At 40.6% G+C, this 14,348-nt stretch overlaps 1 protein-coding gene across 1 annotated transcript; it reads right to left on the bottom strand.

Moving 5' to 3' along the window:
- Positions 1-13,443, bottom strand: LOC140523322 (extracellular calcium-sensing receptor-like). The gene is given in 6 exon segments (XM_072638248.1): positions 1-902; positions 2,415-2,538; positions 2,812-3,039; positions 7,527-7,819; positions 7,822-8,338; positions 13,186-13,443. Coding segments are annotated over 6 exon segments (2,322 nt in total).
- Between the last annotated feature and the right edge of the window lie 905 nt (positions 13,444-14,348).

Raw genomic sequence — 14,348 nt, 5'->3', positions numbered from 1 at the left:
TCAGAAATGACGCTTGCCCATCATCTGATCCCTTGTGTTCTTGCCAGGCTGTAGCAGGATGATGTAGCACTTAGGGAAAAATAAACAAGTCATGAGACCTGTCCCAGATGCTAAACTGGCAAAGATCTCCACAGCTACAGTGTGCTTGCCCTGAGCACTCAGGTGGGCTGGGATGAAGGAGATCCAAACACAGGAGAACACCAACATGCTCAGAGTGATATGCTTGGCTTCATTGAAGGTGTCAGGCAGTTGACAGGCTAAGAAGGCCACCACCAAACTGACCAGAGCTAGCACACCCAAGAAACTCAGCATTGCATAGAAGAGCTCTGAGGAGCCTGCACCACACAACATGGTGACTTTGGGTCCAGCTTCTGTAGACTTCATGGGCACTGGAGGCCAGCCTATGACCCAGAAGATACACAAAGCAACCTGGACCAATGAGCAGCCAATGAGGATAGCATTGGGGAGACTTGGTCCTGCCCACTTCCTGAGTCTGCCATCTGGCCTGGTGACCCTGAAGGCAGACACAACAGTGATGGTCTTGGCCAGAGTAGTAGACACACAGACTGTGAAGATAATCCCAAAGGCTGCTTGCCTCAGGGCACAGGTCATAGGTACTGGGTGGCCAATGAACATGAATGGGCAGAGGAAGCACAATGCCAAGGAGCAGAGGAGGATGTAACTCAGCCTTTGGTTGTTGGCTCTGACTATAGGAGTGTGGTGATGCCATATGAAGATGCCAAGGATGGTCAGGGAAAGAAGAAAGAGAAAAGTTGTACAGATGGCTAATGCCATTCCCAGGGGCTCCCTGTAGGACAGGAAGTCAAGAATCTTGGGGATACACTGATCCTTTTCATTGTTTGACCATTGGTCCTCTGGGCACTTCAAGCAACTGGTACTATCTGAAAGAGATTTGGGGTGATGAGTCAGACAAAGGAAATGAAAGACTTTTCATGTTAGGAGAACTTTTCCTTGGTCAAGTAGATCTTCCCTTTCTCTTGACATTATTTTGATATGAAAGCAGTATACATTCCCATCAGATATTGTTGGTGGCCAAATGACACTCCAGGCTATTATCACACCTGTACTCCACCACAAACTTTAAGTGTTTTTAGTAAATTTTATTTTTTTAATGTTCAGGTGGATAGGGCAAATGCTATTTCTTGGCCTAATCCCAATATTAATCAGCATCAAAGCTTTAACCTGCTCCATTTTTCTAACCTGGGCTAGTTTTTCTCTCCCTAGGTAACCTGAAGGTTTTCCACGTTTTATGGTTTGCCATATTGGTGCTGACTTTGGTCCTACCACAGCCCTGAACTCTGAACACAAGCAATCCCCCAGCTTTGACCTCCCAAGCAGGAGGGATCCCAAGGATTAATAACTACCCCCGTCTTCACTTGTTATCAAAACTTATTTCTGTTAAAGCAACCTTGATCCCTATTGGCTCTTTAACTGTCACGTGACACTGTGCTCATAGTCACATTGCCTGACATCTAAAAAGCACTTAATAATGGGCCAGTAAAACTTCTAAGGCTTTTTCACATGAACTGCCTTCTTACATTATCTTTTCTAATCTATACTTGTTCAGTTCTGGACTTGAGATGGCTAGGTGGCACAGTGGATAGAGAGGTGGGCCTGAAGTCACGAAGACCTGAGTTCAAATCTATCCTCATATCCTTTCAAACTATGTAATCCTGGATAAGCCATAGAAACCTGTTTGCCTCAGTTTCCTCATCTGTAAAATGAGGATGACAATAATGCCCATTTAGTCAAATGCGTGAACATAAATATACATATATGTGTGTATATATAAATATATAGTAAGTACTATGTAAATGTTACTACCTATTACTATTAAAGGACTTTCTCTTGCTAACTCTGCACAGGGCTTGGCACGTAATAGACTCTTTATATATACTTTTTGACTTGACAGTTCCCAACCACATTTGCAACTTATTAAAATCTTTTTAGATGGTTATCACACCATGTTATATTTTAGCTCTGGTTCCCAACTTTCCATTTTAATAGTTCAAAGGAAAACCTGGATTTGAATTCAAGTCTTCCAATTGTTCTTTGGCTCATTTTCAACTAGATTTTTTACTCTTGTTGGAAGGAAACATTCTGGAAACAGTTAAATAGTGACTTTTCAGTTACATTATAAAAAAAAATTAAATATGGAGCAAACCAGATGTCCCTTAAGGCCCTTTCAACTTTGAAATTCTGAGAATTAATATCTTCATGTCCTCCATATTCTTCCCATCAGAAGTTACTAATATTGTGCTTTTCCATTTCTCCTATCTGACTCTTCTCATTTCTAACCAAATTTCTTCTCCAATTAGTTGCTCTTACCCCAAACCTAACTCCACAAACTGCTTGGGGACAAAATGGTCCCACCATGCTTCTGTCTTGCTTACCTTCTATATAGGATATTTCTCCTTTGGGACAGTGAAGACACTCGTAGCAGCAGCTTGGTTGTCCCTGGATGGGAGACTTCCGGGTTCCCAAAGGACATGTTTTACTGCAGACTGAAAGAGGGGGCTACTCATAGACAGACAGAGAAAAGAGAGCAGAGGGACGTTTAGAGGAGAGATAACTACATCTATAAAATCAGGCATTAGGAGGAGCTTTTTACACTTAGAAAGCTGGTCTCCAAATATGTACTTGTCTGAGTTCTCACTACACAGAAAATTTCAATTGAACATAATTGGAATAGGATTGGAACACCTAGGCCCATAGCTATTTCTTTCCTCTGGTTAGTTGGCACTATTATTGAAGGGGAGCAGGAGAAGGGGGATGGTTTCCAGTTCTCACCTTCCCAGGACCCTCAGCCCAAATGATGGTGCTGCTATTTATCACCAACTCTTTCCCTGGAGCTTCCCTGAAGTCTAAGTGTCCAACCTTGGTAGTCTGCAAAGTGTGGTCAGGAGCAAGGTATAAGTTCATGACATCAAAAATTGCTGGGATCTCCCCATCCTGGGTAAAAAAGATCTCTTCCTCGGTTCGAGTAGTGAAGTGGACAGCCCTTAGATGCTGTAAAAGCTGAGGAAAAATACAAGTACGAAGATGAGGAGTAGGAGTCAAAGAGAGGATCCAAGGACACCTACAATGCTTTCATAGTAAATATTCTCATGTTTTGGCTATGCACAATGGATATCTCTGAGGCTGTTCCATTCATTCTACCTTGTATACTCAGATGCCCAGATTGCAAGATCAGAGAGTCATAGATTGAGAGCCAAGAAAGGACTTTAAAAACTTCTTGCTCAAGAGAGCTTTATAGAGATAGGGAAACTGAGGCTTAAAGAAATTCAGTTACTAGCCCAAGGTCATCTAGATAGTAAGTAGCTAGGTTGGGACTCAAAGAATCATGATAATTCAGAATTGGAAGGGTCCTCCACAAAAGTCATCAAATCCAGCCCACAGCCAAACAAGAATCACCTCTAAAGCATATCTAACAAATGGTTTCCTCATCTTAGAGAATTTTATTGAAGAGAAACTGGACCTCTGGAGAGAGTCCAATAACTCTCCTTGGGGAAATTGAAAATTATATTCTCAGAGATCATGAGAGCTTAAAGGGATCTTTGAAGTAATCTAGGCCTAGAGAAAGCTACATAATTGGCTTGAGCAGGTCAACACACACAGACACACACACACACACACACACACACATTTGGAATTCTTTTAAACTTTCTCTTCTCTCCTTAATGCAGCTACACCATTCCCAACCCTTGACTCAGAGCAATGAATTTCACCTCCTACTTCTGGTTGGTTGGTTGGTTGGTTGGTTGGTTGGTTATCCTTCATTCTCAAACTTTGTTAGAGTCAAGTTACAGTGTATCTGACTGGCTGATCAGATCAATATGAGCTCAGAATGCTCTACCACAGGTTGAGCATAAATAGTCCATGTGAATATTTGGGGAGGATTCTCTAAATTTGCACATCACAACCTATATACTGCCTCCTATTTCACTAAGATAGTAAAGACCATCTTCTCCTTACTCAACACCTCCACTCCTATCCACTTTGGCTTACATTCTCTTTTCCATTGTACCAGTCTCTGAATAAGTGGTTGCCCTACTGTTTACCAAAGTCAGTTTTTTTTATCATTTCCTCTCTTTTCCTTCCTATAGTTTGTCCTCTCCATCACTCCTTGTCACTTACATATCTTCAGTCTACTAAGATAAAAGATAAAAAGAAAGGATATATGTATATGTGTCCTGTACATCTCACTTCGACACTTGACACTCACTAGCTGTGTGACCTTGGGCAAGTCACTTAACCGAAATTGCCTCATCCTGGGTCATCTTCAGTCATCCTGATGAATGTCTGGTCACTGGTTTTCAGATGGTTCTGGAGGATAAGTGAGGCTGGTGACCTGCACAGCCCTCCCTCACTCAAACAAACAAAAAACAAAATCAAGGGCAAGTCACAACATCATTTGTCTGATGGCATGGTCTTCTCCAGCAACGAAGGATGAACACACATTTAGACACATATATATGGCCCTAATGTATGTTGAGTACATATACAATATTAAGCATTCATATATGTATGAAACCTCCAAAATCTGTACAGGAAGCCCTAATCTGTTCTATCTTTACCTGTTCATTACCAATTGATAAAACTACACAGATATTGTGACCTCCCACATCTAAGTCCATTTAACTGTGTTACTAACAAATAACACATCTAACTAGTCTATCTTCCCTACCCAACTACCCTGAAATTTTCTGCCAAAATCCCTTAAGTCCATGTCTTCATCCTTCCCCTACTTTGACATCCTCATAGCCCTGTTGATGAAGGAGATGATGTTAGTTGATATTAATTACTTGTGATAGTTACACGGAGTCATAGCGATCACTCTTTCCCTTTCTGATTTGTCCCAAACAGTTCTTTTAATGAAAAGGTATAGAATGTTGTCAGATATTAAAAATCAAGACCACTGTTTTGTTGTATTTAGATTCTTCCATGGTCTTTTTTAAAGTTGAAAGTATTTGCATTCCTTCGAGGTCTATGGCATTTACCTCCACATTCCACAATATTTCAGAAATCATTGGTAGTTTCAAAAATAATTTCTCCCAGGGCTCTAAGCACCCAGGGATGTAGTTAATCCAGACCTAATGACTGAAACTCATTAAGGAAAGCTATGAGCTCTCATAACATCTCCTCAGTTATCTTGGAATTGAATTCACTGGATATTTTATTTTTCCCAGTCTAATGATCACTCCTTTTGCAGAAGGAAACATAAGAAAAATAACAATCTTTTCTTAAAGACATTCTACGAGAAGGTACCCAAAGGTGGATCTCTTTGTACTAAATGATCTCAAAGATGCCTTCTAGTTTTGTATTATAATGCACAATCAATGGGCAAGTTGGCTTTATTATATGAAAGTGATCATACATCCCTAAAAATAATTACCATCATCTATCTGCTATGAAATTTTATGTATGAAATTTTAATTTAATTCCAGCATTAAAGGTGCTGGTGACTTTTTAGAAACCTGTAGAAGAAATAGACTAAAGTATTATTTCTCTGAGACGCTTTTTAAGAAATGCAGATGCCCCTAAAAAGTTGAGGTAATTAAAGTTAGCCATTAATACTTAAACCTCAGTTTCTTCACCTACAAAATGGCAGTGATGATAATAACACCTCCCTCATAATATCGTGGTGAGGATCAAATAAAATAATATACATGAAGTGATTTCCAAACCTGAAGTTTCATATAAATGTTCCATACTACTATTTACATGTGTGACTATGGACAAGTCATTTGACTACTCTAAGCCCCAGTTTCCTCTTCTTGAAAATTGAGGGAAGTAATGCCTAAATCTTAGGACAGCTATGAGTCTAAAATCAAAGAAAAGACATTAAATGTTTGCACATATAAAATAATTATACAAATAACAGCTATTATCAAAAGTCACCTCTTCTGTGAACCCATCTTGGATCCACTGATCCCGGAGCCAGGATTAATCTTTGTATCGTGACTATGTCACTTATCATAGAGTTCTGTCTTGGTCTGAAGCTTTTTTCCCTACTAGGGCATAAGAAGTTCCTTAAGTGAAAGAAGAATACTTCATGAATCATTTAGAAAGCAGAGGGCTTTGTGCAATACAATCACTTATCTCTTTTGATCTCCATTTCCTCTCTAAGTTGTCTCTAGCTGGAATGTTCCATGGTTCTATTAAAAGGCAGGTTGTTATGTTTGTCCTTCACTGCCAAAGAAGACCATGCCATCAGAGAAATGATGACGTGACTTGCACTTGACTTTGTTTTGAGTGAGGGAGGGTTGTGCAGGTCACCAGCCTCACTTCTCCTCCAAAGCCATCTGATTTCAGTGACCAGATATTCATCAGGATGACTGGAGATGACCCAGGATGCACTCACTGGGAGATCTTGGGCCCTTTAGGCAAAGGTATTTGTCAGTCCAATTTTGATTGGTTATTTGGGGGATAAAATCGTTGTAAATAATGACTCCAGAGAGTATGGATATCAGCACCTTAGGATAAAATTATCAGATTCTACCTTGAAATTATTCGCAGAGTAGTGTGATAAGGAAGAAGAGAAGGCTTCACGCAATCATGCTTAGGTTAGGAAAATGGTGAGGGTGGGAAAAGGAAGATGGGAAACAAGCATTTATTAAGTGCATACTGTGCCACTGTGTTAAGTGTTTTACAAATATTATTTCATTTGATCATCACAACAATCATGGAAGGTAAGCACTCTTTTTACTTCCATTTTACATTTAAGAAAATAGAGACAGACAGAGGATAAGCTACTGGTATACATCACAATGCTAGTAAATGTCTGAGGGTCTATATGAACTCAGATATTCCCTACCATGATCCCAAAACTCTATCCACTGTACCTAGCTGCTTCAAGGAGAATCCATTTTAAGCTTGGTACATATGGGGAGTAAGAATAAAGGATACTTGGAGTCTTCCTCTCCACTCATTCCATCATAAGATTAAAGAAGCTGACTCAGGAGAGATTGCAAGCCCCAGAAGACTGAGTCTCTAGCCAGCCTGAGAATGCCTTTGTTCTTCCTACTATCATTGCTTGCCATATAATTGAACTTTCTACTGAAATCTCTTGTGAAAAGCTACTTTCCACTTGTGGTTCCCTGGTTGGTTGAGAAGATTGAGCATAGGAGGAGAGGTACGTCTCTGCCCATTCCTAGGGTTGTTCTAACTTTGCCTGTTATGGTGCAGTGACTGGCTTTTTGACTGAACTTTTTGTTCCTACATTCTCCCACCTCACCTTTGTCCTTCATTCATAAGATCATAGATCACAGAACACAGAGCAAGGAACTGAGAGACAATCTAGTCCACCTATCCATGTTATAGATGAGTAAAGTGAAGGCCAATGAGATTCAGAGATATAGCCAAGGGATTCTAAGTCCTCCTAACCTCCTTTGCCACTTCCTTCCTGCTCATAGCTTCTGTTATTCTACTCAATGCCCATGAGTACTCATCCCATCCTAGAAAGACCAGCATAATGAGACATGTTTTCCTTGTCTCTGTCTCACCTGCCATGGGCCAGCATTTCCTGTCCTGGCACAATTGCTACCAGTAAATGGTCCTTCCCCAGTAGAGCAGGCCCTCAGGTTCTGATAAGCTACCAGGAAGGCTTTGGCTGCCAGGTAGGCTTGATATGTAGCAGTCAAGTCATCCAGGTTCAATACAGACAGATGGGTGGGTGTTAGCTGCTCCAGCCCGGTGCAGTTAGGGGCAACATGACCTGCTCCAGTGCCCACAGGCTTTAGCCCAGGCCACGTGCAGCCCAACAGATCCTGCCAAAACAACTTTATCAGTTGGTTGTTGGGTGAAGAGTAGACAGAAAGTGTTTGAGACCAAGCATTGGTCCTGAGTGTATTCCCAGAAACAGGCCCTCATTTAGCATCTCTCTGGCTTTGCTGCTCAACACTGAGTCATCTGGTGAAAAAGATGTTGACATGACCCAGATCCTGTGGGTCACTTTCTTCTTTTGAAGGACCTTGACAAGGAGAATGAAATGAACATGGTAACAGTCACAGATGATCACCTTAGCAGTGGAGTCTTGGATGGCATCAGCAGCATTTTCCACATTGGCTATGTGGTAATCAATCCTCTTTGAGAAGCTCACACAGCCTCCATTCTTTCCAACCTCCTTCCTGAATTCCTGATCCAGCCATTCAAATGCACCACTATCTGAGCCCACCAGGCCCACCCAAGTCCAATTGAAGTAGAGAAGTATTTTGACCATGGCCTGAGGTTGATGAGCTCTGCTGGGGACTGTGCGAAGGAAGGAGGGGAACCGGTGGTGGTCAGAAAATTGGGGATGTTGAGATCCATGACTTATCTAGGGGAAGAAAAAGGGTCAAATGTTCCTGACCAAAAAACCACAATATTTGGTTTGATATTTTTTGAGGCCTCCCAGCAGCTGCCTGGAGATAAAACCTTGCTCAGTTATCAATATAACTCACAAAGGCCTAAGCTTTCATCCATAAACTGGAGACAGAGGGAGCTAGGTGGCAGAGATAATAGAGTTCTGAACTTGGAGTCCAGAAGCCTTCTGTTTAAATCATGTTTCAATCACACACTGGCATGATCATGGGCAAGTTACTTAACTTTCTCATCCTCAGTTTCCTCATCTGTAAAAGAAGGATAATAATAGCAACTGCTTCACAGGATCTTTGTGAATTAAGTGATGTAATAATGTGTGTTACATGCTTTGTGAACCTCAAAGTACTATATGAATGATTGTAGTAGTAATAGTACTGGAGGTAGTCGTAGTAGTAGTAACAGTAGCAGTAAGAGTAGTCGTTAGTAGTAGTAGCATATATACCACCTAACTCCTAGAGTTGTGAAAAGAACATTTTATAAACCTAAATAAAAATACAAGCCATTATTATTTAAGCAATTCTCCAATGGATACGCTCTCATGTTATTTATACCCACACTCTGGGACTATCACTGGAAATTCACAAGTTTGTAAGTTGGGACCACAGACTATGGGTCTGATTTCCCAAAGCTATAGCACACATCCACGCGCGTGCGCACACACACACACACACACACACACACACACACACACACACCAGACCAGTAAATTCACCTTCAGTAGTAATCCAACAGATGCAGTTAGATCAAAGAAAGGCATTTCCTGAGCCGGCATGGTAAGAACAGTAGCTGCCAAATATTCCTAAGAAAAAATCTGAATCACAATCTCACAAGTACACACAGCACCAGTGGAAAGGCTGGTCACACACTCAGAGGACAATGGTAGTGGAAGACACATGTAGGAAGACATGTGGCCAGGGTAAACTGTTTCCTCATACAGCATGTGGTCTCAGTGTCCTACCCCTTCTAATTAGGTACTTCTACCATTCATTCCTCCCTGTGCTTAATGTATTTACCACATGGGCCTGTCATCTGACAGCTTTATTCTGGTCCTCTCTGCAGCTCAACTCACCATTTCCAGGTGGAGTTCCCTTTGAAATCTATGCTCAGTTAGCCAATAAACATTTTATAAGTGTCTACAATGCAACAGGCATCCTGGGCCATCTCTAGTCTTCCTGATGACTGTAGGAGAGCCCTCACTCAAATCAAAGTCAACTGCTAAGTGCTAGGGATAAACAGAAAGGGAATGTCAATTAGACTACACTCCTTGGAGCTGCTTCTGGATTCTTCCTACCCTCCCACATCTCTCTCTGTCTCTGTGTCTCACTGTGCTCCCTACTGGATGTAGTGTCTCCTATAGGGTAAATAACTGTTCCAAGAAGCCATGCCTAATGAATGGAGCAGAGGTTGAAGACCAAATCCCCTCTCCTTCCCCTCTGGTAGAGATATAAGGGTCACTCAACAAAACTCCTGCCTGTCTGGAATGTCGCAACTTCTGCCTAGGCTGCCAGCATTAAATTTTTCAAGCTCACTAGAGGCATGGCCCATCTTTTATCAGCCAATATCTAATTGACCTTCTAATTCAATCAGGGAAACTTGTTCCCATTTTTTAAATGAATAACATGGTAGAGAAGTGTCTTTGCATTTATTTTAACATAGCAACAACTCATTAGTCTGTTATCTGAGCCTTACATGGTATCATCACATCAACTGAACTGGGTCTAATACAGTTCTATGAGAAAAAAATAATACCATGGTTAGATGATAGTAATTAACGACAACAACAGATAAACTTTCTATAGAGTTTTAAGGTTTGCAAAGCACTTTAGGGTTAGGGACATATTGTTTCACTTGATCCTCACAACAGACCTGTGATTTAGGGGCTATTATGCCCACAGACAGAAGAAATGACTTGCTTACAGTCACACCTCTAATAAGTATTTGAGGCAGGCGTCAAACCAGATCTTTCTTTCTCATGCCTAGAGCTCTATATACACCAGAATTATTCCCAATAACATATGTTATCATAGGGAGAGGGGAGAGTAAAGGGGTACTTTTTCCAATTCAGGGAAGTGTGTGTCAGTGGTGATCTCACCATCTCTTGGAAAGATTACATTGTGACTTGAAGTCAGGGGCACCTTTCTGCTCAATTTATTGAAGGTGGTTTTATCTCTGAGGAAAAAGGTCATAGGCCAAAATATGACTTGTGACAAGGTCTCATGCAGGAGATTGTTGGCAGGGGAAAATGATCATTGGCACTAGTGTTGATTCCAGGTATGACTGCTCTTACTCTAAGGCAGAATGGGCAGTGGTATGATGTGATGGATGGGTATAAACCCTAGTCTCTGCCCTCCTGATTTATTAATAAAACATGAAGTGCTGTAATTAATGCTTTATTCCATTCTTCTGAACATGGGCATGGGGTGGAGGATGAACCCTTATGAACCTAGGAATTTTTATACTAATTCAGTGGAAAACACATAGGATTGTGAGTCAGGAAACCAGGATTTGGGACCTGGCTTCACCATTTTAATTCTGTATTTCTTTAAGTAAGTTACATGAGCTACTCAATTTCTTAATAAAATAAAATTCAGTGTAAAAAGCATTTTATTATGTATGAGGTAGGCACTGGGGATAAACAAACAAAAATTAAGAAGCTTACCTTGTACTTGGGCCAAACAGCATGTGCACAGATAAGTAAATGTGGAAAGTGAACAAAATAAACAGAAAATGATTTTTGGAGGAAAGACCACTAAGAACTGTGGGAGATCAACCAAGGCTTCCTGAGAGGTGAAAAACTTAAGCTGGACATTAAAGAGAAACTAAGTCATTAACTGACTTGCCTAAAGTCACATAGGTCCTAAGTAGCAGTGTCCTTGTGCTACACCAAGTTTCGTCTCAGATTCATCTTCATCTTCTTTTCTGGTGTCCAACTCTCCATGTCCCCATATGGGTTTTCATGGCAAAGATACTGGAGTGTGTTTGCTATTTCCTTCTACATTCATTTTACAGATGAGGAAACTGAGGTAAACAGAGTGAAATGACTTGTCCAGGTCACATATCTAGCAAGTGTCTGAGGCTGGATTTGAACTCAGGAAGATGAATCTTCCTGACTCCAAGGCTAGTGCCTATTCAATGCAACACCTGGCTACTCTACATAGGTAACTGGTTTATTTCTATGTGTCGTCTTTGTATTTTTTCTGTATATATTCATATGTGTATTCATCTCACTTTTAGAATGTTTGCCCCCTGAAAATAAGAATTTTTTTCGTTCTTTGTATTGGCAACTCCACTGCTTGGAACCAGCTGGTATTTAATAAATGTTTTTTGATTGATAGATTTAAAGGTGCTTTGGGTTGAGGTTGTCAAAGGATTTAAAAAGTAAATAGAAGAGCATGAATTACTAGAAGAAATATAGAAGTCAATGGAGATCACTGAGTATGTGAGTGACTCTAGGTAATCTAACCATACTCAGAGTGGAGAGTCATTGTGGTGCAGTGAGAAGGGTCCAAGATTTAGAGTCCAACATCTGGGCTCAAAACTTGACTATCCTACATACTGCCCATGTGACCATGGGCATATTACTTCACCACTCTGGTCCTCTTATGAAATAGAAGGTAGTTGGATCTGATCACCTCGCAGGTCCGTCCTGACTCTTATCCCTAAGAGTGCATGTTTCTATATGTAATTCTGAAATCCTTGGAATAAGCTACTCTGTAGAGTCAGTCAACCTTCACCAGGTTCATGTTCCCAATCCAAACCTATCCAGCTCACTCCAGTGATAGGCATTCTGGGAATTACAGTCTCTGCAACATCCTAGAGTGTAATTGCAGACATTTCAAAGATTCTCTGGGGCAAAATTAAATTGAAAGTAACTATTCATTAAGGCAATCATGTAAGCCTGATAAAGAGTAGTGCTGAACCTAGAATGAAGAGACTCACATGCTAGATCTACTTGCTCTAAAATTAACTCTCCTCTTGACCTTCCCCTATTTGACCACTTCCCAGTTATCTGTCAAGGAAGGGAACATTAAGAACAAAGTTAATTAACAATAATGACAATAATATTATATTCGATATTATTTAAATATACTTCATAAAATACCTAAAATGTATATAGCACTTCAAGATAATAAATCATCTGGCTCATGTTATCTCATTTTATCTTCACAAGAATACTGTAGAATATCACTATACTTATTTCACAGATGAAGAAAATAAAGCTGAGACATTAAGTGACTTCCTTGCTCCATGGCATCTTAGTGATGAAGTAGAAAGACAAGTACAGTCTTGGAGTGCAGAGAACCATTATTTTATGTGACATTGAGAAAATCATTTGAACATTCTAAGTCTCTTCTTTACACACATGAAATATAAGATTAATTTCCCTTGCCTTACATAGCTCATAAAGGTTTTGTAAGGAAAACACTTGATGAACTCAAAAGCATGACATATAGAAATTATAACTTTTTGTAAGTGTATATCAATGTGTTATTCTATTTTGGAGTACTTTCACTTTAATGGTTTGTAACCCAAAGGAATGAAGTTCAAATACTAAAATGTCAGGTATCATGGAAAACATAGCACAAAACTATTCTGTCTTTTCCTGGAATTCCTCAAATCACTTTATGTGACCACCCATCCACTGAACCCTGGAGGGCACATGGCTTCCCTGTGGTTGTGATGGGGCCAGAATATCTGGGAACGAAGAAGAGCTTTTAGTTTTGGAGAGGAAAAGAAAACACTGGAGCCGGTACCTCTGACTAGGCATAAATTCTCTACTCTGCCTCAAGGGGCACTACTCACCTGAGGGACTTGGTAAACTGAAAGTAGCTCAGCCATGGCCTCTGACTCTGGGGAAGACATCCCACCTATGATTCCCAGGAGTCGGCGCTGGGGGCAACAATCAAAGTTGGGTGTTGGGAGGAGCTGTCCAGACAGAAGGCCAAGAGCACTCCCAAGAGCCAGGGACCCAGACACACAGGAGTCATAGAGCTGGAGTCCCACTGTGACATTGGGCAGGAAGCTGGGGTCTTCATTTGCTTCTTCAACAGCAAATAGCATGCCCAGGGCATTCAGGAAAGAACGAGCTTTGAATCTTAAGGAAGGAACAAAACACAGACAGCTCAAAGCTGCCACAGCCTTGGGCAGCAGCATTACAAAATCTTAGAAAGCTCCCTCCTTCCCCATTGGCTGGATATATTCTTGTTTAGATGGCAATCATTCCTTCCCCCTTACTGGGTCTCAGTTTCCTCCTCTTTAAAATGAGAAGATTCAACTACATCAGTGTCATAGGTCCCTTTGGCAGTCCATGGACTCCCTCTGGACTCCTTTTCAGAAGAATGGTTCCAAATGTACAAAACAAATAGGATTGATTACAAAGGAAACCAAAAGGTAGTGAAATTAAAGATAGAGTTTTCTTCCTATACAAGTTCCTAGACAACATCCCACCCCCATTCCCCAAGTTAGGAATATCTCATCTGGGTGATTAAAAAGTTCCTTTAAGAGATGTGCACAGTGGATAGAATGTAAGCCTTGGGATGAAGAAGTTTTTGACTCAAACCCCACTTCACACACTCACTGTGTGAACCAAAAGGAGTCAGTTCCTCTCTAAACCTTACTTTCTTCACCAGTAGAAAGGATACAGGCTCAAAGGAAATAAGGTAGATAGTGCATTAGCAATGTAAGTATGATGTTCTACCATTGTTGCAGTGCATCTTTAGACAAACTATTAGGATCGAAATATTAGGGTAACATTTCCTAAATTCGCTGCTGACACAAAGACAAATACGTGACTTGACAGAGACTCAAGATCATTAACCAGACAGACCATGAGAATGGGCTAAATACAGTAAGATACCATTTCGTTGGCATAAAGATAAGGTTTTGGGCACGTAAATAAAAGCCATATAATGACAGCAAGATGAAGGAAACTCAATTAGAAAGGGGTTCAAGAGAAAATGATTTTG

Source organism: Notamacropus eugenii, chromosome 2, assembly GCF_028372415.1.
Source record: "Notamacropus eugenii isolate mMacEug1 chromosome 2, mMacEug1.pri_v2, whole genome shotgun sequence".
Classification (NCBI taxonomy): Eukaryota; Metazoa; Chordata; class Mammalia; order Diprotodontia; family Macropodidae; genus Notamacropus; species Notamacropus eugenii.
Note: the sequence above shows the minus strand (reverse complement) of the source record. Positions and strands in the feature narration are given on the sequence as shown.